This window comes from Amblyomma mixtum, chromosome 9, assembly GCF_055824585.1.
Source record: "Amblyomma mixtum isolate Tamu chromosome 9, ASM5582458v1, whole genome shotgun sequence".
NCBI lineage: Eukaryota > Metazoa > Arthropoda > Arachnida > Ixodida > Ixodidae > Amblyomma > Amblyomma mixtum.
Genome location: NC_143020.1, coordinates 120,537,974 through 120,561,747, shown reverse-complemented (window position 1 = coordinate 120,561,747; position 23,774 = coordinate 120,537,974). Strand labels below are relative to the sequence as shown.

The window sequence follows — 23,774 nt, the reverse complement described above, 5'->3', positions numbered from 1 at the left end:
ATTTAATGGGTCCAATAAAAAAATTTGCTCGAACGGGAGTTGCCCCTAGTCCAGGGCTCCTCCAGCGGCTGCCGTTAGCGTTATACCATTGTGCCACATAACTGTTGCGAATACTCGCTTTTAATTGCGCTTTTATCCATTCCCCACCAGATATCTATTTTCCGGTAGATGGTACGGCTTAACTGCAAGCTGCGGGACTGTACCGCTGAGTGTACGGAATCGTGCTTTGTCTGCCACAAACTGCATGCGCAGAGTAGTAGGAGGTAATGAAGACAGACATGGAGGGCCTAAATTCAGGCTTATTGGATCCTTGAAGCACGTATAACCAAACATCTCTCGTGATTTAAAAGAAATTATTCGTCCGATGAGCTTCGATCATTCTCTTGAAAGCTGTTTCACATTGGTATGCACCTGAATGCTCACAACGGCGGAGCTAACTTTGCAATCTCATATATGCAGACGTGTATTTTTTAAAGGCTTCCGTTTTGGTCATACTCAACCGTATTCACTCATCTGGACACCCTGGCAAATTGATGCAGTGGACCTACCCTGTACGCCACTGCTCTCTCTCCCGTTCCTTTCCCTCCTCGGAGAAATCCCAATAGCTTTGACTAATTCTGGTATGATCTACTCCTCTTGCTGCGGGTTGTAAGGGTAGCCAATTTTTTTTTTCTGGCATTTTTTCTACAGGGTTTAGTATGTTTCAGGTACTGAGAATAAAGTCACTCTTGAGAATTCTTGTGGTCCCTCTCTCTCGAGCAAACCTCTGCATGCGGTCTTTGCTAACCAATATGGCAAGAACCTTACCTTATCGGGAAACTGAGTTATAGAGGAAGGCATTGGCGTACTTGGTAGAGAGTGCAAAAGACTATTAGCATATGCTTTGTTTCTTCTGCATTGCACATGCTCTTTTCAATCTGTCACGCATCACGCCATACAGATATAATAGATTTAAATTTCTACTATAAAAGTAGTTGAAAATCAGAGAAGTGTATGTAGACCTGTGTGACTGTCCGCATCCTCGCGCAGTTTTAAGATATGAAGAACCAACTAGGCCCCAATTCTACCCTTTTAAACATTATCTTTCATCAAAATCGCTCCCAATGCCCCCCCCCCCCCCCCCCCCCCCCCCTCCATCTCTGTTCTTCGGAGCAAACTGTAGAGATGTTGAGCAGATTTCACTACACCTTCTGTGAAAACATGACGGTTTTGAGCCTAGGGCGAGATTTTAAAGTGATCTTACGCCTTAGTACCTAGGATAATTTTGAGACTTTGTTGATTATTGCAAATGGACATCCATCGCGCCAGCCAGTCTAGTGTACGAAGACAGTGTTATAAATGCGAGACCGGCTACGGAAAGTTGGTGGCCGGCCTTCGCAGATACAAATAGAAATGTGTATTTACCCTGATAACACGTTCTGCGCGTCACTATGTCAGATCATTTGGATGCTGTCATCCCGTGCACAGCCGTTCTGGTTCAGACGAACGAGAGCTACCTCAGAGGATCTCTCGAACACTGCGCCAATTTTATCGTCGTGTGAGCGGAAATTCCCAAACATGGCGACTGTGTCTGACGCAGCTCAGCGTCAAGGACAAAATGCAAGACTGGCTCCTTTCTCCGAGAAAAGAAGCAAGAACTTTGAGGTCACTCACCTCCCACCATCATGCTTTAAACCAAATAAAAGTACACGACAGAAAGGAAATATATATACCGTCAGTCTTTGCAAAGGAATCAAGAGTGAACACAGAAGTACAAAAGCATTGTTTTTAACATTACTGCTAAGGATCTGAGTACAGAGTATCTATAAAGGAAATCAACTTTGTGCATGACAGGTAGAACGATCAGCAGGTGTCAACCAAAGCGTTGCATGAAGAGTTGTCAACAAGTATAAGCCCGAAGTGTCGCTCTTCAGAAACACTAAACTTTCAGGTTAGAGTTTCTTTCACCTAGGAACATCAATAACAAATTTCTAGCTCCAGAAAAAAAGTATTACTGAGGTTAATTATATCATATAAAAATCAAAAGTTATATTCCACGAATTGGATGGTAACCTGGGCTAAAATCAGTGCAAACAGCTTGACGTTTTGATGGAAAGATTAGGTGCCTTCCGATCTGATGCGAGCAACAAAAATCGCGCCCTCGCGCGCGTTGTCAGCAAGGCGGTGTACGCGGTCAAATGGGGCAGCTGATGCTGGGTTGCATGGGCGCGCTGCGCCTGCAGTTGTACGCCTTGAAGAACTCCTCCATGTTGAGCAGTGCCAGGTGGCACTTGTCCTCGCCGGTGAGGAATCCCGCCGAGGCGTTGGCCCTGGACGGAGCCTCGCAGTGGCGCAGGCAGTGGCGGTGGAAGAGGAGCTGCAGCGCCGTGCGGTTCTCCATGTCGAGCTCCAGGTCCCGCCACTTTGACCGGTACTGGCTCTTGAGCATCGCTATGGACAGCGACAGACCCATGGCCCCGCGAACGACGGCCAGGGTGTCTGCAGGAGCGTCGCTGCTCAGCTCCAGCTGTTTCTTGTAGCACCTGCCCAACACAAATGGCGTGGGGTTAATTGGCAAAGACACACCTAAAGATGCAAGAAATTGGGCCTACTTGCTTCCGTTCATTTTGCACTGCGCGCTGTATACAGAAACAAAGGCGCGAAGAAAAAAGCGTCACGGAGGACTGCGCTTCGTTCGTGTTGTCTTTTATTGCAATCCATCGTTTCTGAAAGTGCAAAATAACTGGTAAATAACGATGATGATGAATTTGTATGACGCAAGGGCACCCATGGCGAAACAGTTCCATGGCACGAGGTGTTTTTCGGCTAGTCAAGGCGGGGTCAAAGGCCCATTTCCAAAGCATTTGACCCCGAAGAAGCCGAGCGTCAGACCGGCGGAAAGCTTGTACTGCTGTATTACACAGGGGTACCCAGGAGTGGGGATCAAACCTCGCCACTTCCTCCACTTGCTCATTTTCGTAGAAAGCGAAATAATTAACATTGTTTACGCCTGTTACGTACCCCATTTGCCAAGAGTAACCGAGCAACAGGGTCTTGCTTCTCAAACGTATAACGGAGCCTTTACGGAAGCCCTAAAGACCGAAAGGTATCAGAACGTAAGGACAATGGTTCACCTGACTTTACCTACAATCATAGCTCAAGAGCTGCCTTAAGTCCTTCTCTACGCGGCTACGAAACAAATCTCAATTGCCCGGTTATTTTTGCAAAGACGGTACCTCAGGATATTCAGCGATAGCTAGCGTAGTCGATATCAATCTTTTTATCGTGCCCTTTTTCACCCTTTCCTCACGGCATGACCCTGGTGTTCACAACAGCTATCGAGCCCTTCCTTTTTAACTACATTCTTAATACCGCTGAGTGCTGCATAACAGAGCGGGGACCCTCGTGCCATGACCAATGCTATGATTCCTACGAATCAAGAATGACATTCAACCATGCGCTTCGGATGAACGTAACACAAATAGGCTTCGCTGTAGAATCTGGGCGTTTCGTGTCCCATGCGTTGCCCGCTGCACGCTTTAAATGCGCAAACCTGGCGCGTTCCTCGACGTCCTTGAACTGCTTTTTCTGGATGATGAAGGACAGGACCGCCTCGACAGTGGCCGTCGCAGCGAGCCCGTAGTTGAGGAAAGGCTTGAGCGGATCCCCTTCGCAGGGCACGGCGACCGCGGCGGAGGCCTCGTTCGGGGTGCCCCTGGGCGACAGCAGCACCACGCTGGCGTTCTGGCAGTAGAAGGGCGGCTGCAAGTTCTGCGTGGCCACCAGCAGGCTGGACACTCGGGCGTCGTAGTCGAAGGCGCCGTCGAACTGGGCCTCGACCAGGCTGCGCGCCTCGCCGCCGTACTTGCCCTCGGCCACGCGCCGAAGCATGCCCGTCATGGTCACCTTGAGCCCCTCGACGATGTTGAGCGCGTGCGACTCGTGCACGTGGGTGCCGTTGAGGGCCTCGCGGTCCGTCCGGAAAGAACCTGGCTCGAGGATGTTGAGATTGAGGTCGACGCTTTGCGCCTGGATGCCAAGGTGCTCCGCAGCCGTCACCTGTGGTGGCGGTTGTAGTGTCAGAAGCGTACTCCCACGGGCTAGTACGTTCGAAATAACGGAGAAGAACAGAGCGAAGATGGGACGATAAAGAGAAAAACACAAGCGCCGTCAAGCAGCTCAAATTTGTTGTGAACGTCCACGCACAACATCTAGTGTCGTGGGAACTTAACTGAGCCAACCAAGTCGCGGTATAAAAGCAGATTGTGTCATCTTTCTACACCATACTGTCTTCCTGCTGTTCTTTGTGCAAGTGCGGAAGGCTTAACGTCCGAAGTGACACGTTGGCTGTGACGGATGTCGTTGTGGAAAAGGATTCGAAGACTTTTCCGCCGACTGGCGCTCTACATAAAGTGTAATGACATCGCGCAACGTATGCGTGCTTTTGCATTTAGGCCTCGATCCAAATGCGACCGCCGAGAACGGGATTCGCACCCCCCCACCCTCCCCCCCACCCCCCGACGTCTAACAGCCGAACACCAAAGCCTCTAAGCCACCGCTGCTCATACGATGACATTCGCCCAAAACTCCAATTGCACTGTAAACGGAGTATTTAGAAGCTGTAGCAAGAAGTCAGAAGATGAATCACAGGTGTCGCTGCCACGTTTTCATAACAAAACTACCGTGATGTCACGGCTCCCCGCGCCAGGCTATATCGCCATCCACCCTCAGCTGTGAACACTTAAGTTGTGCCGACGTTGACGTCAGACATTTAAATCTTTCTAAAGCCGATTTTTTGAGCTCTCCCTGCCTGTTCTAGTGCCCAACAAACATCAGCATAGCTAGAGGGAGCTAAAGAATCGGTTTTTACTGCGAGAAAAAATATTATGAAGCAGGCCTCAGTCTTCCTTGATTTATTTAAGAAATATAATAATGACTATTTCCTTCATGAACATACGGCGGCGTAGGCCAGAGAACAGCTACCCTGTCGATTCTTCAAGATGCCGCACAGGGAACTTCACAGAGCAGCCGCGACAAAAAAGATGACAACTATAGATATGGAGATCACGCTGACAGAATATTGGCGTATACTGACCGCAGCGGTGGCTTAATGGGTAAAAAAACTGCAGGGGACACTTAAACTCCGCCTTCAGGTTAGGACGCGATAGGATAATAAGTTAATCCACATAAAAGCAAAATTGGTCATTCTTCCTCTAACATTCCTAAAGAATTCTTAGAATAGTATATAATGTAGCATATGACCACCCATCCAAACCACTTTTTGAGAAAGGGGACATAATGCCAATTAACGATTTATATGCATACTGCTTACTCTCTAAATACAAAACCGAAAATAATAACAATACTCCTTTCATTGCCACACTGGCTTCATTATGCAAAAAACACACATCGTACAAAACAAGACACAACGAAATATGGCACATTTATGCATACAGAACAGGGTATGGCAAATAGATGCTTAGGTATAGCCTACCGCACTATCTCAACCTCTGCCATAGCCACAACATGACTGTTGAGCAGTCGAAAAAAAAAAGGGTTGCAAAACTTTGTTTCAAGTATATGTAACCGGGTGTAACTTTGAATTGTAATTTCTGTAATTTTGTATAATTTTTTTGTGGTTGTGGTTATGTAACTTCTGAGTTGTAATTCCTGTAATTGTGTTTCAATTTATGTGATTACAATTCTGCAATTTGTAATTTTTATGTAATTTTGCCTTTACATTTGATTTTTACGCGTTACAAAGTGTTACAGTTGTGTCAAAAAATAGGTTCTGTTCATGCTTCCTTTATTTCTTTAGTATTACTGCTAGGTTTTTCTTTCTTTTTTTAAGCTTTGCTGGTATGCTGTTATGCTGTCTGCATATCTTTCTTGTACAACTCATATCTATTTTTGGGGAGGCGAGAGCTCGTCAAGCTACACCCCTGGCTTTTTATCTCTGCCTCCCTCATCCTTGTGATGGAAAATAAAGGCATTATTATTCAGAGATCCCTGGGAGTCGTCCTACCACTCCTGGCGCGGTGGACCGGCGGTGCAGGTTGCTCTTTGAGCAACCTCTTGCAATGAATAAAAAATTCAGGGGGGCACTTTGTTGACCTTAAGTGCGGTAAGGCGAAAAGCGCAGTGTTGCTGCTTCTGTCACTGATGTGTGGTTAAGATGTTAAGCTTCGCCTCTAAGATTTAAACGCGACAGCCTCTTGCAACGCTGCCAGGGAGTCCACAGAACGCCATCACCCGTTCGGCTCTGCACCTTGCTCGTCGGTAAATTGGTTTTTGAGGAAAGGAAATGATCTGTCTCGCATATCTCGGTGGACACCTGAACCTCGCCGTAACGCGAAGGGAGGAAGATGGGAGTGAACGAAGACACCGTATTCACTAGACGCGCCTTTGTTCATTCCAAACCATCGAGTAGGCATGGCGGAGTACAATAAAAAAAAAAAAAAGCAGGCATGGCGGAGCGGCAGCACGCTCGTCTCGTACTCCGGAGACCGGGGTTCAATTCCCCGAACTCGGCCAATTTTCTACTCGGTTTTATGTATTTATCTGGCCTGATTAGAAAGGTTAATTAGGCTAATTGTGGGTAAATTAAGCAATTAACTAAACTCGGTCCCACTTACTTGGAGCATCACTATACGATCCCTTCAATTGGTTGTATGGTTACTAGCCAAAGTACAATTGGCCCCGTTTGAAATTCGCGCACTGTGACGTCACGACCGTTTGGACCAATTGAAAAGCATGACATTTCTGTCGACAACTGCTGCTTACAACGAAGAGGCATTAACGGCTTCCACCTTAACAATTTAACTGCCGCCTGCATGATGCGCTGTTTGCTCAAAACCCGGTGGGCAGATTGTGATGACGGCGCAAGGTCAAGTGACCCAAAGTGTCGCTGTCTTTAAAACGAGGGACTCTTATCTATGCATGTCTACTTTATTTTCGCCACAGCGTTCGCCAAAGCTTTGGGCGGGGCAGAAGTGGCTCTGGCCGCGTACCTTGGCGTGATCGAAGATATCGCGCAGATCGCGCGCCGCCGTCTGGTCGTAGAAGAGGGTCGCCTCGGACGCCCCGTACTGCGGCGGGAACAGCTTGGAGCCGAGCAGCGTGCAGCTGAGGGACTCCTGGAAGGTCTGCTGCGAGCCGACCACCTGCTTCAGGTACTCGTCGAAGAACAGCACCAGCAGGTACAGGTTGGCCGTGTCGCGCTCCTCCTCCGCCAGAATGTCGTAGGCGCGCGCGATGATCTTGCTGTTGACGATGACCGCGCTCACGTGCTCGTGCAGATGCACGTTGGCTGGCACGCTGTCCGTGATCATGCGGCCCATCATGAAGTTGCCGGGGTTGGGCACGTAGTCCTCGAGGTTCTCCACTTCTTCCGAGGCGTCCTTCTCGAAGGGTATCTTGGACAGCCTGGTGGCCAGACCCACGATGCCCCGCAGCGTGAAGTCGGTGGCTTTGTCGCGCCACAGGTAGCGGAGCAGCGTGTCCACATGCGCCAGCAGCTTGGGCTTCTCCGAGATGCGGAAGATGTAATCCTGCGGCTTCCTGGCCGGGAAAGTTTGCCGTAGATATGAGATTAAGGGAGCATTTTTCTTCCACTAAATTCTCAGCGGAGTCGCAAGGCGAAAAGATTAGGCAGTGGCTTAGCTCTGGTTAAGCCTAGATATACAAGCGAAAAGCTGCAGTTATGCTTGGTTTGACGTCATGGCTATCGCAGTTCGCGCACAATGCAGTGGGAGCACCACGATAACGGTGGAGGCGTTCGGCCGTCCACACACTGCTTGTGCGGTGGCGGAGCAGGAGACGGAAATCGGCGCGGTTAAAAATCAGGGGCCACTTTGGACATCTGGGTGCTTCTACTTCCATGGCGAGTGCGAGCGCCTATTCTCTAACAAGAGCATTTATAGCCCAGTAGCGAGCGGCTGGATCGAAAGGTCAAACGGTGGCGAGGAGCAGTCGCGCGCAGCGGTAGCGGCGGCGCACATGCGCAGTAGCGAGCGGTTGCGGTGAAAGGTCAGGTGATGGAGTCGGCGGCGACGGCTGAGGCCACCTGCGCCGCGTGTGACGTCACTCGGTTTCGCGCATGCGCAGAACTGGCAAATCTGTGCACCGGCTCACGCGAAGCTCGGCTCCGACCCTCGTAGGGAAGCTTTTCGCTTCAAAAAAAATTGCGCTCTACTCGGTGCTACGACTTGTCATCACCCTGATGGAATACATGAGTACTGCGCCGTGTTTTGTGGCAATGCATAAGTGCCCAGCGTTGTCAGTAAAAAGAAATCCATTATTCACCCGCTTCCCGAGCCGCCGCGGTGGCTCACTCGTTAGGGCGCTCGGCCTCTGAGCCGGAGTTCCCGGGTTCGATCCCGGCCACAGTGGCCGCATTTCGATCAAGGCGAAAGGCAAAGGCGCCCGTGCGCTGTGCGATGTCAGTCCACTTTAAACAACCGAATGTAGTGGAAATTATTTCGGCGACCTCCTCTACGGCACCTCTTTCTCTCTTTCTTCTTTCACTCCCACCTTCCACCCTTCTTTTACGGCACGGTTCGGGTGTCCACTGAAATGGAGCCAGATACTGCACCACTTTTTTTCCTCCAAAACCAATTTTTTATAGTGTGGCGCCATCTAAAAAAAACGTTTGCAAACCACGTCAACCCAACTACCTGAAGCGCTTTTTTTTTCACATACAGACGTATTTAGCTGGTGTACACCACGTGGCTTGTGGCGAACAGTTAACGTATGACGTTTTCTGAACCACCTGTCGCCCTATAACGTCCACTGTCGTGGCGCAGCATCGGCTGTTTTTCGCATTTTGCCTAAAACAAATTCGGCCTCCGTGACGGGATTCGATACCGTGGCCGACTGCTCAGCAGCCGAACGCCGTAGCCTTTCAGCCACTGCAGCAAATTAGCGAGAGGTGGGCTAATGGGAGTTGTTTCCAGAATACTTCGCAGCTGAAACAACCATAATCGTCGTGCCTAAACTATTCTTAAGGAAGTCGAACGCTCCTGAAGAGATATTCGAAGCTTCGAATTGTTTTCAATGCAAAATTTTGTGTACAATAGTTCAGCAATTCCTTCGCGAATTTTTAATGTTCACCCCCGCTAGATAAAATTCACACGATGGTTACCACTTTGTAATAGCTGTTACCGGTGGCGAATATATTATTCGGTGATTTCCCTGCACACCCACGGGTGTACACACCTCCACTTTTTGCAGGCACTTCCTTTATACTAAGAATTTTTTTTTTACATCAACTAGGAATTTTCGTATTCGTGTAATGTGTTTTGAACTCTCAAAAGGTGCTAGTTGTGAGCGATACATGAACGGCAGAAATAAAGAATTAAAAATTACTACCCCTTTTCCTCTACCCTACATGCCATCCCCCCACCCCCCTAGAGCTTTAGACACCCCTCCCACCTAATTTCAATTCCTGGGGAAACCCCTGTATTTCCGTTCTCTGGTAGAGTGCCCTTGACTTTACTGTTGAAAACAATGACGCTAATGCGTGCGGACAAATCAGCGTTGTGCATTACAGTGGCGTCATACACGATGTCACTGAATGCTGACTAATCATCGACGCATGGTGTTACGCCAACGCAGCAAAAGCGCCCGCCAAGTCGAGCATTCCAGGCTAATGTTAACTATTCACGATGTGAAACTTGCGCTCGAAAGCGTTCGCGGATGACAAATTCGATGGCCTGCCGGAAAGCAAGGTTACAGATCTGTGCAATTAGATGAAAGAAGAGTTGCTTTACCTATTCAGGCTTTGTTTGCTAAATGCAATGCGCATATTTACCGATACAATCCTCCATTTCCTAATGCGGGTGCGCCTGTTTTAGAAAAGCAACAATCCGGTCGTACTACACACTTCCTCATATTTTGTTCAACATTCCCCGCTGAGTGGGAGCTCACCAGTTTTTGTCCGAGGAACACTCTTTTTTCTTGGGTGAGGAAGAGTTTCTCCGGCAAGGGTCATGCCCATTCATTTCTGTGAATAATAGTCGTCTTGTCCTGGTTTTTGGGCCAAACTGGCACTAAGGTCTCCTTTTAAATATTTCAAAACACTAAGGTCTCCTTTTAAATATTTCAATGTCAAATTATTGCCTTTTCACCCTTCTATCAATAGGTGTTCTATCCTGTTTTACATCGCCCACGAGCAAATTCTATTAGTTACTTAGAGATGTTTATGGTACCTGTTTAATTGGCTCGCCTTACATGCTTATTGTCATGTGGTCTTGTAAGTGTCACTGTACCTGGTAACCTTGACATGTGTACATATGTAAATAAATTTTTTTCTAAACAGCCGCAATGTATATTTGTTTTTGTAGAGGGACGGATGCCCCTTTTTGATCGCGACGCCAAATAAACTTCTCTTACCCACATGGTCGAAATTTGCGGAGCCTTTGACTACGGCGCGTCTCATAGCCTGCGTCGCTTTGGGACGTTAAACCCCCCATAAACCATCTTCTTCTGCTACAAGGAAGTTTTCCCAGGAAATGCGCCCAATAGCTATCGCTGCAGAAAAAAACCCGATTTCAATCAGTTTCCAAGCTCAGAAGTGCGGCGCGGGTGCGACTGAAGCGCCTTTTCCACCGTGTCGCATTCTGTGTTCGTACTCGCCTGGCGACGATGTGGAGGCGCCTGTCGGACGCCACGGCGCTCTCGACGACGGTGAACAGCGTGCCGATGCCCATGCGCACGGCGGCTCGGGTCAACACGCGCACGGTGTCCTTGTGAGCCGAGCGCGCCTCCAAGAAATCCGTCATCTCTTCGGACTCCAGCGACTGCCGCATCTGGGACGCCATGGTGCGCAGCGAAGGATTCTGCGAATGAGAGAGTTACAGAGGCACACTGAAGACAAGCCGAACTCATTACAAAGCGACTACTTTCACTCAAAACGGAGCATTTGCAAGCTTGGAAAGAAGTGGAGTACGGGCAGCGCCCCCACTAGCCATTTACACAAGCAAATTGGATGACGTCAAGTCGGCTTTGACCGCAGATTCCTGAGGGTATGCGCCGCAGCCGTCATTCCTTTCGCAACTGTGATCACAGAGTTCAATTCGATATTCACGTCATGAGTATGAATCGCGTGGCGAGAAAAATGTTCCACGTCTAAAACACCGTAATACCATAGTTTCCGGTATACAGTTCGCACCGGGGCATCATCCGCGCCTGCAGCATAGAATCGCAATGGAAATTTCATGAAAACAAAAATGATATATGATTCGCGATTATACACAGTCCGGCAGCACTAAAATTGTAGCCTCTAAAAACGCATAGCTTCGGCATTGTGTCGTAATTTACGGCACGTGCGGTCCATTCAGGGTAGAGCACTGCACGGGCCTCAATCTGAGGCCCGAGCCCGGCCCGGGCCCGAGACCTGAAGCCCGAGCCCAGCCGAGGCCCGAGGCTTCAAGCCCGGGCCCAGACCGGGCCCGCTAAACTATCGCTCTAGCGAGCCCGGCCCGACCCGTGAATCCCGGAGTGAAGCACAGCCCGGGCCTGGCTCGCCCCGTTTCACAGTAACGCTTGAGGTATACTGCTCACTCTGAGCAAGTAGACTGCTACTAGACCGACAAGAAACTGGCCGACAAAGGTTCTGAAACCGCAGTTTGGCTTCCAGAATGCTGTTTCTTTTTAACCCAGAAGGAAGTGATGAGGAGTAGTGCTCGCCGGGCCCGTCTTTTGGAGAGTGATTTCGTGTAGGTGGGCAAAGATAAACTCGGAAGTTCCGAGAGCTAAATAAAAAGGGCTGCATACACGCGTAATAGTCTACAATGCGTTCCCCCCTGAACGCAATCAGTTATATTCTGCCGCCCGCGAAGTATACATATTAAAGCTGCCTAGTAAGCAGTAGGATGACATTTTTTTAGTGAACGCGATTTCACAGGTTGAGCTCATAGCCGAAGTGGTCGCCTTTCAGCAGAAACGAAAAGGTAAAAGGCTCGAGTATTTCACGGTATGTGCTTGAAGACTGTAAGCGTCCTAAACTGATATGTTCTTCCCGAATGCATTTCTAGTAGTGTATGCGTATGTTTCGGGATGACGAACGATCAATGGCCTAATTAAGGCCGGATGAATTTTACTCTTACTGCACCGCGGCGTGGAAATAAGGAAATAAATAAGTCAATGACAAAAGGTTCGTTTTTTCTCGGTGCGTACTATAACTCATACCTCATCCGTGTCGCTGCTTCAATGCCGCAGTTGTGCACTTCACTCGGCAATAGTGAATGAAAAGTCGGACACCAGCCGTTTCTGTACAGAACCAAGCCCGTCTCTGGCCCGCAGCTTTAAGCCCGAGCCCGGCCCTGGCCCGCAACTTCAGGCCCGGGCCCGGCCCAGGCCCGGCAAAATAAACCAGTCCCGGGCTTTCGGGCTGGCCCGAGCCCGTGCAGTGCACTAATTCAGGGTAACGTAAAGGGGAAGAGATTGTGAGGAAAGGGATGATGCGATAGCTTCCTGTGATCGGGTGCACCTCAAGCAGGCCGAGAGCGACTGCAGGACGAAGGGGTTAACAGGACACTGAAGAACATTTCAAATTGACCTGCGTAAAAGAGATTACACAGCTCAAATGACAAAGGTTCTAGACTAACTGGAAACGCCGCTTTCAAAATCTAGAAGCCAAAAACTAAACCGCAGCATCTTCCACCCCAGTCATTGCGGTAAGTCGGCCAAAATTACTGTGTGTGGGCCTTGAGAATAAGCAATACCACCGTGTTCACGGAGTCCTTATCGTTCATGACGCCACAAAGTTGAACTGAATGGCGGGAAAATTTTTTATTTCAACCTACTTGCCAATATGTGTCGTTTGTTGGCGCAAAAACATCAGGATAGCCAGAACGAGCCGAAGAATCGATTTTTACTACACTGCATGACATCTGTTTTGGCAGCGCAGTCCAAGGTGAAGAACCTGAAACACGAACATTTTTGGTACGTGGGGAACCTAGATTCGCCTACTGCATTCAGCAGTTTCGTTTCAAAACAAAGCAAATTGGTAGTACTCGTTATTCAAGGCACACTTCTTCATATTTCCAACGTTAGAGAGTCACGGAATGCACAACCTCTTTGGCTACAATTGTTTAGACACTAGAGGTTACAAAAGGCACCCATAGATGGCAACAATGTCACCATCCACGTTATACGAACGGAGCGCAGCAACAGCGCAGCGGGCAACGTAGTACAGGCTGTGCGATCGTCCTGACACGAACTAATGGCCGCCGCGGTGGCTCAGTGGCTATGGTGCTCGGCTGCTGGCCCGAAAGACGCGGGTTCGATACCGGTCGCGGCGGCTGAATTTCTTTGGAGGAGAAATTCGAGGCCCGTGTACTGTGCGATGTCAGTGCACGTTAATGAACCTCAGGTGGTCGAAATTTCCGGAGCCCTCCACTACGGCGTCTCTCATAACCTTAGTCGCTTTGGGACGTTAAACCCCATAAACCAAAACCAAACCAGAACCTAATGGTGGAGTGACGCAGTTACAAACGCTCCGCCCCTGCAGCCTTCTCTTCGTTGTTGAGAAATGTGGTCGCTGCATAAAAGAACGAAAGTTTGATGAAGTCGTCCTTACTGTCGCTTTAAATAACTGCATAGAAGCCGATCAGCTGGGCTGGGCGCAATACATTGAGTCTCATACAGAAAAAAAAAAGACACTAGCTGCGCGGTCATTCATCCACCATATATTGTCACCGACAAACGCAGCAGAAAAGCGGGAAGCACAGCGTTTCCTAGGACGAAGCCCGCCGAACCGCCGAGCTCATGCAGAACGAAGACGACGCGCGGCCACGCGCTGGGAGCCAAGGTTCGGCCACCAGGTGGCGCCGGCAGAGTGCCAGCAGTGTGGCATTGCCCCCCCTCTTTCAAGAGGCATCGACCCGATGCCTGTTCAAAAGTGCCTGGAAGTGTGAAATCCGTGTTTGGTTGGTTAGTGTTTTGCAGAAGACTTAATGTGACTACAGAAATATGGCTCTTTCTTGACGCAGACGTTTAAAAAGCGCATGGTTAATTTCACAATACGTCTCATAAAACACGTGTACTCAAACAAAATAAATGAAAACCTTTCCGCTTTCAAAGATACTGAGGAAATTAACTCGCTCAACGTTGGAGCACACCTTTGGAGCACAACGTTGGATCACACAGGAATGTCGTTCAGTACGTGCACGTAATAGCCTGAAAAGGGCTCTTCAGATAACAGCCAACGACGTCCTTTCGTCCTCTTGGTTATTCTCGCAAGCTCCATACGGGGTCGCGACCCGCGGTGGATGTCGTAGCAACGTCATGCGTACGTCTGCCCGAGAACTAGGGGATGGACAAGCACGTGGAAACCTCCGCTACCGACGCTCAAATTGGTGAAAACCAGCTAAAAAAAGTTGTTACACAAGTGAGATGAGAAGCTTCAATGCCGCAATTAGTCGAGCATGTTAGTCCAATTAGTCCTGCGCGCTTATCTTTATTGCGTAACGTCTTTTCCGCCTGATTATCACTCATCTAAATGCGCTGTCCAAAAATGGCCCACCACTCAAATTGCCGAAATTCGCAGGCATGCACCAAGTGCCTCGTCAGAGGCAATATTTGCTGAAATCAAGACCGCAACAGGTAACACTTCTCAACATTCATCGCTTTCGCCGTTAAGATAAAAACACTACGGCTGGTACGGCGCTAATAAATGTCTGTTGCGACTAATTGCCTCCGTGATTGTTTTGTTTAAAGACGCTTTTATCGGTTATTCGTGTAATCATCGTACATCTAACTTATGCTTGTTGCGCAACGATGTCAATAAAAAACAAAGGACAAGAAGGATGACGCATTTTTTTCTTTCCTGGAGTGGAGAAAGTTGTCATTACGGCCGTTTTTATCGCTGACTTTGAGAGAGCCGATAAAGTTAAAGGCTGAAGAATTACACGCACAAAATAACAAATGATGATGATGACCAAAAGATGGACTGAGCATTTGAGCTTTTCCAACGGCCAAAAGTTTAGCGAAAGTCGGCATATGCGGCTTCATAGGACCTAGCTATGCCAAGTGTTTCACGGAAGATCAACACTAATTTTTAAAATTCGTTTTCAGAGGTCATATTATATTTTTTGCGGCATAGCAATACTAGTGCTGGTCGCCACCAGAAAAGCGGTGAATCGCTTTAACTATTGATTTCATTACCTAAATTCTGATCGCTAGCTTTATACTTTCAGACTTCGGCGCCTGTTTGCAATGACAAATTAGTAGTGCCCATGCCAGTTGCTAGAATTTGAAAAGCATGATCTTCAACGATGGTGTAGCTCAACGAACTCTGACCATTTCTGGCGCAATTCGAAAATCCTTCCCCGCGGTAAGCACTCAGCGACGTCCGTGAATTAGTGTCACTCCGTGGCGCAGGAGCCACCTGGCCTTCAGAATCACTGGATTAAGTTTTCCAGCGACTGTACTGTCCTTCCCTGCCACGCCTCGTCTGGTGCAGCCAGATAAGCAATCAACGATGAGCACCGCAGCTAGGCATATCAGAGAAGGTCCGATAGCACCTACTCCACGGAGTGACGTGACTGCACGGAGGTCACTGCACACTCAACGCCAGCGCAGGATATTCCAATTGCGCGAGAAATGGCCAAAGTTTGTCCAGCCACAGCACCGTCGGAAATCATGCTCTTCAAGATATAAAAACTCATATGGGTATTACCAGCTGCAAGCTATACATCTAATTACTGTCATGCGCTTACTCTAATAGTAAAAGGCTAACTATTAAAACTTAAAAAACCAGCTTACCGGTTTTCTAGTGTCCACCAGCACTGGTAATACTGTGAAGCAAAAGCCATTAACTCTAACTAAAAATTAGTGCCGGGCTTCCCTGACACACCTGCTGTGCAGCCCGTGAGCACATGCACGTCTTGGTCAGCAGCAGGTGTTAGCACGGGTGCAGTGGAGTACCTGTCGGTGAGAGAACTGGGCGCAGACCTGGTGCGCTAGGGCGAGCTTGCGAGTCGCGTCTCCCGTGGCCGCGGCATTGCTCATGGACAGCAGGTGCTCGTGGTAGTCGGTCTTGCGCCGCAGCCGAAGCGCCTCCAGGAAGCTCACCCCCCGCCGCTCGAACTCGAAGCACACGTGGCCGTAGAAGTTGTCGCAGGGACTCGGGGCCCCCCGCGCAGGGGTCATCAGCTGCTGGGCCCGGGCGCAGAACGGCGTCCTGTACGTGCAGCCCGCGAGTAGTTACACTCTATAAGCCAGAAAGTACTAAGACTCCTACTAGGCGCTAAAGGCGTTGGGAGAACCATTACTACTATTACTGACAGCTGCAAACGAAAGCCAGCCAGATTTAGCCTCCCGATCGCCCTCCATAATGTGGAAAATGTCGTATCAGTCTAACTTTCTGCATTTTTATTTCGCCTTAGACTCAGGCGCTAACTTAGGACTAACTTCCCTGCAACATCCAGTTGTCCCTAAAAGGATCAAGCGTTGCTCCCTTACAGACCCAGAAAAAGTGACACCCGCCGCGGTGGCTCAGTGGTTATGGTGCTCGGCTGCTGGCCCGAAAAACGCGGTTTCGATCCTGGCCACGGCGGCTGAATTTCGATGGAGTCGAATTTCTAGAGGCTCGTGTGCAGTGCGATATGTCGGACCACGTTAAAGAACCCCAGGCGGTCGAAATTTCCGGAGCCCTTCACTACGGCGTCCCTCATAGCCTGAGTCGCTTTGGGATGTTAAACCCCAATCAATCAATCAATCAATCAATCAATCAATCAATCAATCAATCAATCAATCAATCAATCAATCAATCAATCAGTCCATCAATCAATCAATCAATCTGTCAATCAATCAATCTGTCAATCAATCAATCAATCAATCAATCACAAAAAGTGATGACAGCTTAAGTTAGGCTTACTAAAGACTAACTCTTAACTCTCAACACCATGACGACTAATTACTAGTTCCATATGACCTAATTTTGGCTCAGAATAAGCAGTTGGTAATTTGGGGACGAACTGTGTTGCCGCAACCATGAGTCCTTCAAAGCGCCGCTAATTTTCACCTCAAACTTGCCAGATAAAAGGACTTGGCCTCCCCACACTGGCAGGTGCCACTTCACTTAATGATTGTAACTTGTGTCGCACAAGGCACACCGGTGCCAGCTCCTGCCATCGCAGGCCACTGGCCCATTGTTTAACCGGTGCACCACTGTGCTTTTCTTTTTCTTTATTGCATGAAAGACAACCCACCTTGACAGGCTTCAAGGCCGAATTAGCCAGGTCGCATCCTACAACCCGTCATACACAGTTGCACCAACATCCTGGTCTCACTTCGCTTGCATATCAAAATACGGGAGACACACACGTGCATCGAATAAAGACAGCCAGGCAGGAGGTTGATCCTGCGTAGCGTATACCCCCCCCCCCCCCCCCCCCTCCTGCACCATCGCATGCTGCTGTCTGAACAGACACTCCGATGAACGTGGCGACTCTACGTGGCGATCTGGCACCACTGCGCCAGGAATGTTATGAGGGTTCCCAGGGATCTATGTAATGGCAAAGTAGATAATGACCAGTTTTGCTTATGTGGGAATTAACCCATTACGCTATCGCGTCAGGTCCTTAAGGCGGAGCTTAAGTATGTCCTCCAACTTCTTTTCTCTATTTCGACTGGGATGTCACTAACCCGCGTTTCTTCCCTGACTCACTCTGCCCTCTTCCCCACTCTTAACGTTACACCTAACACTGCCCTTTCGATAGCTCGTTGCGTTGTCCTCAATTTAAATTGAACCCGGTTCATTAGCCTCCACGTTCCTGTCCCTATGTGAGTACCGGTGAGACGCAGCTGCTATAAACATTACATACTGCTATATGCTTGCAATGCAGCTTTACCGAGTACATCTTCCCGGGATAGGAACAGCCAGGGGATAAAGGCGAAAAGAATCGAGGCATACACGAGCAGCAGGCCTTATAATCTCGTTGTCTCCTTGTCTTCAACGCAGTGCGTGTTTTCTGACCGCAAGTCATGATCCCGTGACCACGAACATGCTGCACGCGCACGCAAAAGACTATGTCGAATGAAAGTTGGGCAACAAAAACGGATCGCCATTTGATGTCCACATTGACAACAGCAGCGCCTGCACTCACATTAGACTGACGTTTGAAGGCCTTCCTTAAAGTCTCCTCGGATGAGGAACGTCTAGAAAGCCGTCGTGATCGTCGTCTTGAGCGCATGCGTCGACGGCAAGAACACCCTGAGGTACGCGTTCATAAAACAGATCCAAACCAGTAGTCGAGAAACTGGACCTCGTACCGCATCCCGCAGTTCAGTTCATCCAGACGCAAGGAGCAGGCGGACCATGATTGGGGCACTTCCACGTTTGAGCTAAAATTCAGCGCCCACCAGTTATGCTTGCGTTTTCGGTGTTTAACAGACCCTCAAATATTCTGTGAATTTCTCTGGCAGCTGTGCACATAGCTGCCTCTCTCAAAAGTAGCAGAATAGTGAGCTGGAGTTAAGCGCCCAGCTAGCTGACGCTGAAATCCGCAGAATGTTTGGTTCTATTAATTTTTGGGAAGTTGGAAGCGAAGTGAATTTCATTCAGTGAGTTTCAAAGTATGTTTTTACTAGAGTCAGCGAGAGGGTTCTTAGTCGCGAAAGGGTTGAACCAGCACACAGAAAGTATACGTCGCGCTGCATGCATGGCATGTTTTCCACTTCATCGCGACGAAACGTTAAGCCTGCGCGACAGCCGGGTGAGGCACCAGTGGTGACGGGAAAGTGATCACCGCGCGCTCACTTGCACCTGTGGTCCCACGACGAGTCGCTCGTGTGCAGCAGGGTCAGGGCTACGACCGACGCCAGGCACGTCCCGAGCACACAGCATGCGGCGCACAGCGCGAACCGGCGGCGCGCCGACTGCTCGCCTTCGCCCCCGGTGATGCGACGCAGGAAGCTGCGTCAAGCGCCCACGCAGCATCGACAGTCTGAACGTGCACGGAAGAGTGTACGAGCATTTATTGTGCGACGCGGCTTGCCCGGCCAGGCGGGGGTCACAGTGATGCTAACGAAAGAGTAATTACTCATTGACATCCGCCCAAGCGCAGTCAAAAAGCTTCAAAAAAAAACTGTCCGGATCTCACAGAAACTCCGTGGAAGCGCAGCCGTTTGGCTGTGCTCGGGTGGGTGCCAATGAGTAACTAGTCTCTCATTACAAATCTACTTCCTTTGGGGGGAATCCCCTAAAAATTTCACCGAACGCACCTTCTAAAGTACCATCCGCACAGTGGTCAGAAGAGACAAGGGAAGGAAAGAGGTGGCGGGGATGGGACGCTGGCCTCAGTCGTGTGCGGACGATCTCTTCAGCTGATAAGCTGGGTTAAACTAGTGCTGCACATCTTGCAACAAAAACAACTAAAAATCTAGAAAAGCAACCACTCCACTCGATAACTGTTAAGAGAATGCGATTCGTCGCCCACTACTGATTTCCGGTATTAAAATAGCGATTACAGAAAACGAGGTACACTCAGGTAGGTTACTGTTTCCGTCAGTATGAAACAGCTCTACGGGATGGTACAGGCAATAAAATAGATTTCACACTATTGAGGACGTCTGAAGCCGTTTGAGACGCAATGTGACTCTGCTGTAGTTGGACTCATGCGCTGGCTTGCTCTTTGTGCGAATGTGTTTGCAGTTTCAGCTCAGCTTTAATGCCCTTAGTAGACCAGCGAGTGTCACCGTTCAGCACGTACTTCATGACACCCACCTGGGCGATACGGCGGAGGACGCCGCCGCACCCTTCGAACCGGATCCTTCACCGGACGACGCAGCGCCGCTGTCGACCTCCATCTCACTCGAGTACGACCCGCGCGGTTTGAACCAGCCGGGTGGCACGTACGCCTCGCCTCGGTGCCTCTGCAGGATCGGCTGTGGAGTTTCCTCTTCCGACCAGGACGCCTTCTCCGACGTACGCTCGTCGTAGTGCGTTCCATCCTCAGTGCTCTGCGTACCGTCCTCAGGGCAGGCAGTGGTGCCATCCCCACTGGTCGGGGTAGTGCCGGAAGCGCTCCTGGTGTGGATCGGGGCGACATCAGAGCCGGAATCATTATTTAATTTGGTTGAAGCGGCAGGCGAGCCATTCTTTCCAGTGGTCGTTGCTGTCCCCGGGCCATCTTTTGTGCCTCTGGGCGCTTTCTTGGTGTTGGGCGAAGCAGCAGGGGACTTCCTCTCGGCAGCGCGCGAGTGGCCCTCCCGCTGTGAGGCTGGCGTGGTGGCACCAGATCCGCCTCTATTGCTCGTTGGAGAATACTTAGGTCTATTTCTGACTCTCCTAGAAGCGGATCCGGCCCTGGCGGACGCTACACCAGATCCGCCACTGCCGCTTGACGGTGTGGCTCCGGATTCGCGTGTGGGACTACGTCTTGCCGTGCCGGACGTGCCTCTGTGAGCACCCTTTGTAGCTGCAGGCCCATATTTGTCCTTAGAGTCAGACCTTGGCGCTCTTTTGGCTCCAGTAGAAGCTGCTCTAGGTATTCTCTTGGTCGAAACGCCACGAGAGCCGTTCTTGGTACTGCTCTTGGAAGTGCTCTTGGTACTGTCCGGTGCGACGTGGACAGCCCTTTCGGCGCTGGGTGGTTGGACTTCCGACGCTTCTTGGTCGCCAGCTCTGTGGCCACCCTCGGTGCGATGAGCCATGGACGTGGGCTTGGAACCCATCGAGGCAGCTTTGAGCACGTCTTTCCACGAGGACGTCGCTGCTTCTTCTCCCACGCGCGGGGCATGGCTGCAGGCACGGGCCGCGAGTTCTTTCTCTTCTTCGTGGTTGGGAGCGAACCAAAATTTCGGCTGCTGTTCTTGCCCTCATGTACGTTTACCTTCTGAACATGCAAGCTACTTGGTAGCACGAGGGAATCGCCCATTACTTTATGTGTGTGGCGTCGCAACCGTAGCGAAAAGATCTGAACACTTTCGACCGCCTGGAGATCTATAACGCGCTCTCACCCGTCACGGTAGCCCAGAGATAAGACCACTCGATATGGTGTGCCCGAGGGGCCGAGTTCAAAACCGGCCGCGCGGGCCGCGTTTCGATGGAGGCGAAACGCAAAAAAGGCACCCGTGAGCTGTGCGATGTAGGTGCCCTTTGGAGATCCCCAGGAGGGCAGAATTAATCGCAATCCCGTTATTATGCACTACAGAAGTGCTGACTAGAGAAGCGATAAGCGCGAAAAAAAAAGGGGGGGGGGGGTGTTAGGGTGAGAGCGTAACCGGAAAGGAGTTACCACAGGAACCTCCAGAAGGGCGTTACCATGGAAAGAAGAGAAGAAGGCTTACCGTGGAAGGAGGAGAGCATAGTGAGAGCGGAGGACTGCGCAGCCAGAGGGTGGTTGCCGCGGAAAGTAGCCCTTGTTGTCCCCGTGGCAGTGGAAGACTTCAGCGCGAACAGAATGCGTAACCGGAAAGTGGTTACCGTGGAACGTGATAGCCGCATGGCTCTGTGGGTCTGGAATGGCGAACTGCGCAAGACCGCTAGTCGAAGGACGAGTATGCGTTTAGAATTAAGTGTGTTGCACTCATGTCGCTCTCAAATTGCTTACCTCAATATATCGTCAAATGAAAAAGACTCAGCAGCTGTCGCTGAATCTCACGTTACTCAGTGGTAACAGTCGTGTGTTTTTGTTTTATCTGGCAGTTTTTATTGGTCGCATTTGCTTCCTGTCAGCAAAGGTGATTATGTTCGCTTCTCTCCTGCTGGTCGCAGTAATAGAGGTTCCACTTAATGCTTCTACACAATGCCTCGACGGAAGAGAGAAAGCTTGCATTTATGGGAACCTGTCGCTTTCTTCGCTTTCTTTCGCTTTCGCTTTCTTTCCGGTTGAGTTGTTCTTTTTTTCTATTCCTTTTTCGAGAATTTCACAAAATCGCAGTGGTAACGTTGAAGACTCTGATGAGTGCAGTGCCCAACCGAGCGTAGTTTTTCAAGTGCTGCAATCACTTATGCTGCGTATGTTTTGCAAGCACGTTCTTATTTCCAACGTAAGTTCTTGTTGAGAATGTTAGCCAAAAAAAATTGAAAAATTGCCCAGCAAAAAAACATACGAACAGCATCTCGCTATGCTTCGCTCGCAACAGTTTTCAAAACATCTTGGTGTGCTTTGTTTTTAATGTTAGTCTTGCAAAATGACGAGCTCGAATTTCTCTGGCGTAAACCCAGCGCCCGATTGCCTCGCCAGATGCCCTTCTCGCTCGGCCGAGCGCGGCATGGTGGTGCCGTGCCGCGGCATTTGGAGCGTTCTGATTTTGGTACCCAGATGGAATGTCCTCGCAGGTTAGCTCCGACTTCAAGCGTGGCGCGCACATGGTCGCGTTTTCAGCCTTTTTCGCCCTTAGCGGTCCGCTGTCGCTCGAGGCTCGGCGGGCGAGGTCCCTTATACAGGCTGTTTCACCTAAGATTTTACACAGTTTTTAAAAACAGGCCAGCGTTGTTTTGAGCCCCGCTCGTGGCACTGAGAGAGTTTTTCTGAAAGGGGCTAGTCTGCTTCTGCCCGCACTCAGTGAGCCCTGCTTGGTGTCTCATGGGTGGATTCCCACAAGTCGCCGAGAGAGCACAACGAGAGGGGACGGAGCCGTGTGCTGTGCTTGCCCCGCACAGGTTAGGCAACGCTTTCGCGTCGTCTGCTTACCCGGAGCTAGGGTCTGTTGCGAGACGAGCTTGCGCTGTAAAAGCACAGTGCGCACATGCTGGTGCAAGGGGACGTTGGAGACTCGCCAATTTTGTTCTCCTCTATAACTTTTATTATATCGCCGCGGACCCCCTGTGTCTCCCCATCTGCGCGGCCGTTGCTTGTCGGGCATTTTTCTTACCGGACGGGACGACACGCCGCGTAGGTCGCTTCTAGGCTGCCTGTTTTATGAAGCCCAGGGTGCGTTGTAACCAGAGATTTTCCTCCTTGCAATAGCAGAGTTGGCGGCACTCTTCCTCCTTCGCTCACTTTCTTCCACCAAGCAGGCGCCTGTTGCACCATCATCTCCTGTCCTTCTCTCTCGCATGTGCTGCTCTGGACCTGCCGAGCCTTCAAGTATTTACTGCCCTGCACTGCAACCGGCTGTGTTGATGCCGTGCATTCAGTGTGCTTGCTGTCAGCGTCTGTGCATATTTTATGCCTGCGAGAGGCTGCGCTGTGAATCCTAGGCCCGATGCTGGGTCGTACTCCACGCCTCAGGAACTGGACGCCCTGTAGTGCGGCCTTTTTAAGGGGGAGCCACACTCGCAGCTTTCATAACTAAAACCTTTCGCCACTACTGAGGTGCTTTATTTTCAGGCCCTCCTTCTGGTACTCAGGCAGGTGGAATAAGGTTGGAGCTGCGCAGCAAAACAAGAGAAATCGCATTTAATGTGATTTCTCTGCATTAAAAACATACGCATACTGCATTGAAAATAGCATTTAATGCAGTATGCAGCACTGTGGTTGGACGCTTGTGGCAGTAACGTGCACCACTGCAGGCGCTCCTGAAATTGCACGGGCTTGGTGAACAAAATGCGTGGTGTGCTGAGGGGAAGAACTGGGCATTTGAAGGAGTTGAAATGTTTGATTGCATTCAGGTCGTTGGTACAATTGAAATGAATGCACTACGAGACACTTAATACTTCGTCCGCCGTCTCTGTCTTTTTTCACTGCGCTAAGCTAATCTAGAGACACAAACACGACTACAATGTAGGTTGTCTCCGGGAGAAAAGTACATTTGAAAAACGGCAGCATGTACGCGCATCCCTTTACTTTACTGCTTTACAGTTCAACTTGGCTCAGAATTGCTTTAGAAGCAACGCCTAC

At 49.9% G+C, this 23,774-nt stretch overlaps 1 protein-coding gene across 1 annotated transcript; it reads right to left on the bottom strand.

The window, feature by feature from the left end:
- Positions 1-1,749: 1,749 nt before the first annotated feature.
- LOC149331035 (uncharacterized) lies at positions 1,750-21,295 on the bottom strand. The gene is made up of 8 exons (XM_089559542.1): positions 21,277-21,295; positions 19,712-20,759; positions 18,746-18,901; positions 15,910-16,165; positions 10,611-10,817; positions 6,990-7,535; positions 3,533-4,038; positions 1,750-2,522 (listed from the first exon to the last, which is right to left on the bottom strand). The coding sequence occupies exons 1-8, from the start codon at positions 21,293-21,295 to the stop codon at positions 2,174-2,176; spliced, it is 3,087 nt and encodes a 1,028-aa protein (XP_089415668.1). The 3' UTR covers positions 1,750-2,173.
- Between the last annotated feature and the right edge of the window lie 2,479 nt (positions 21,296-23,774).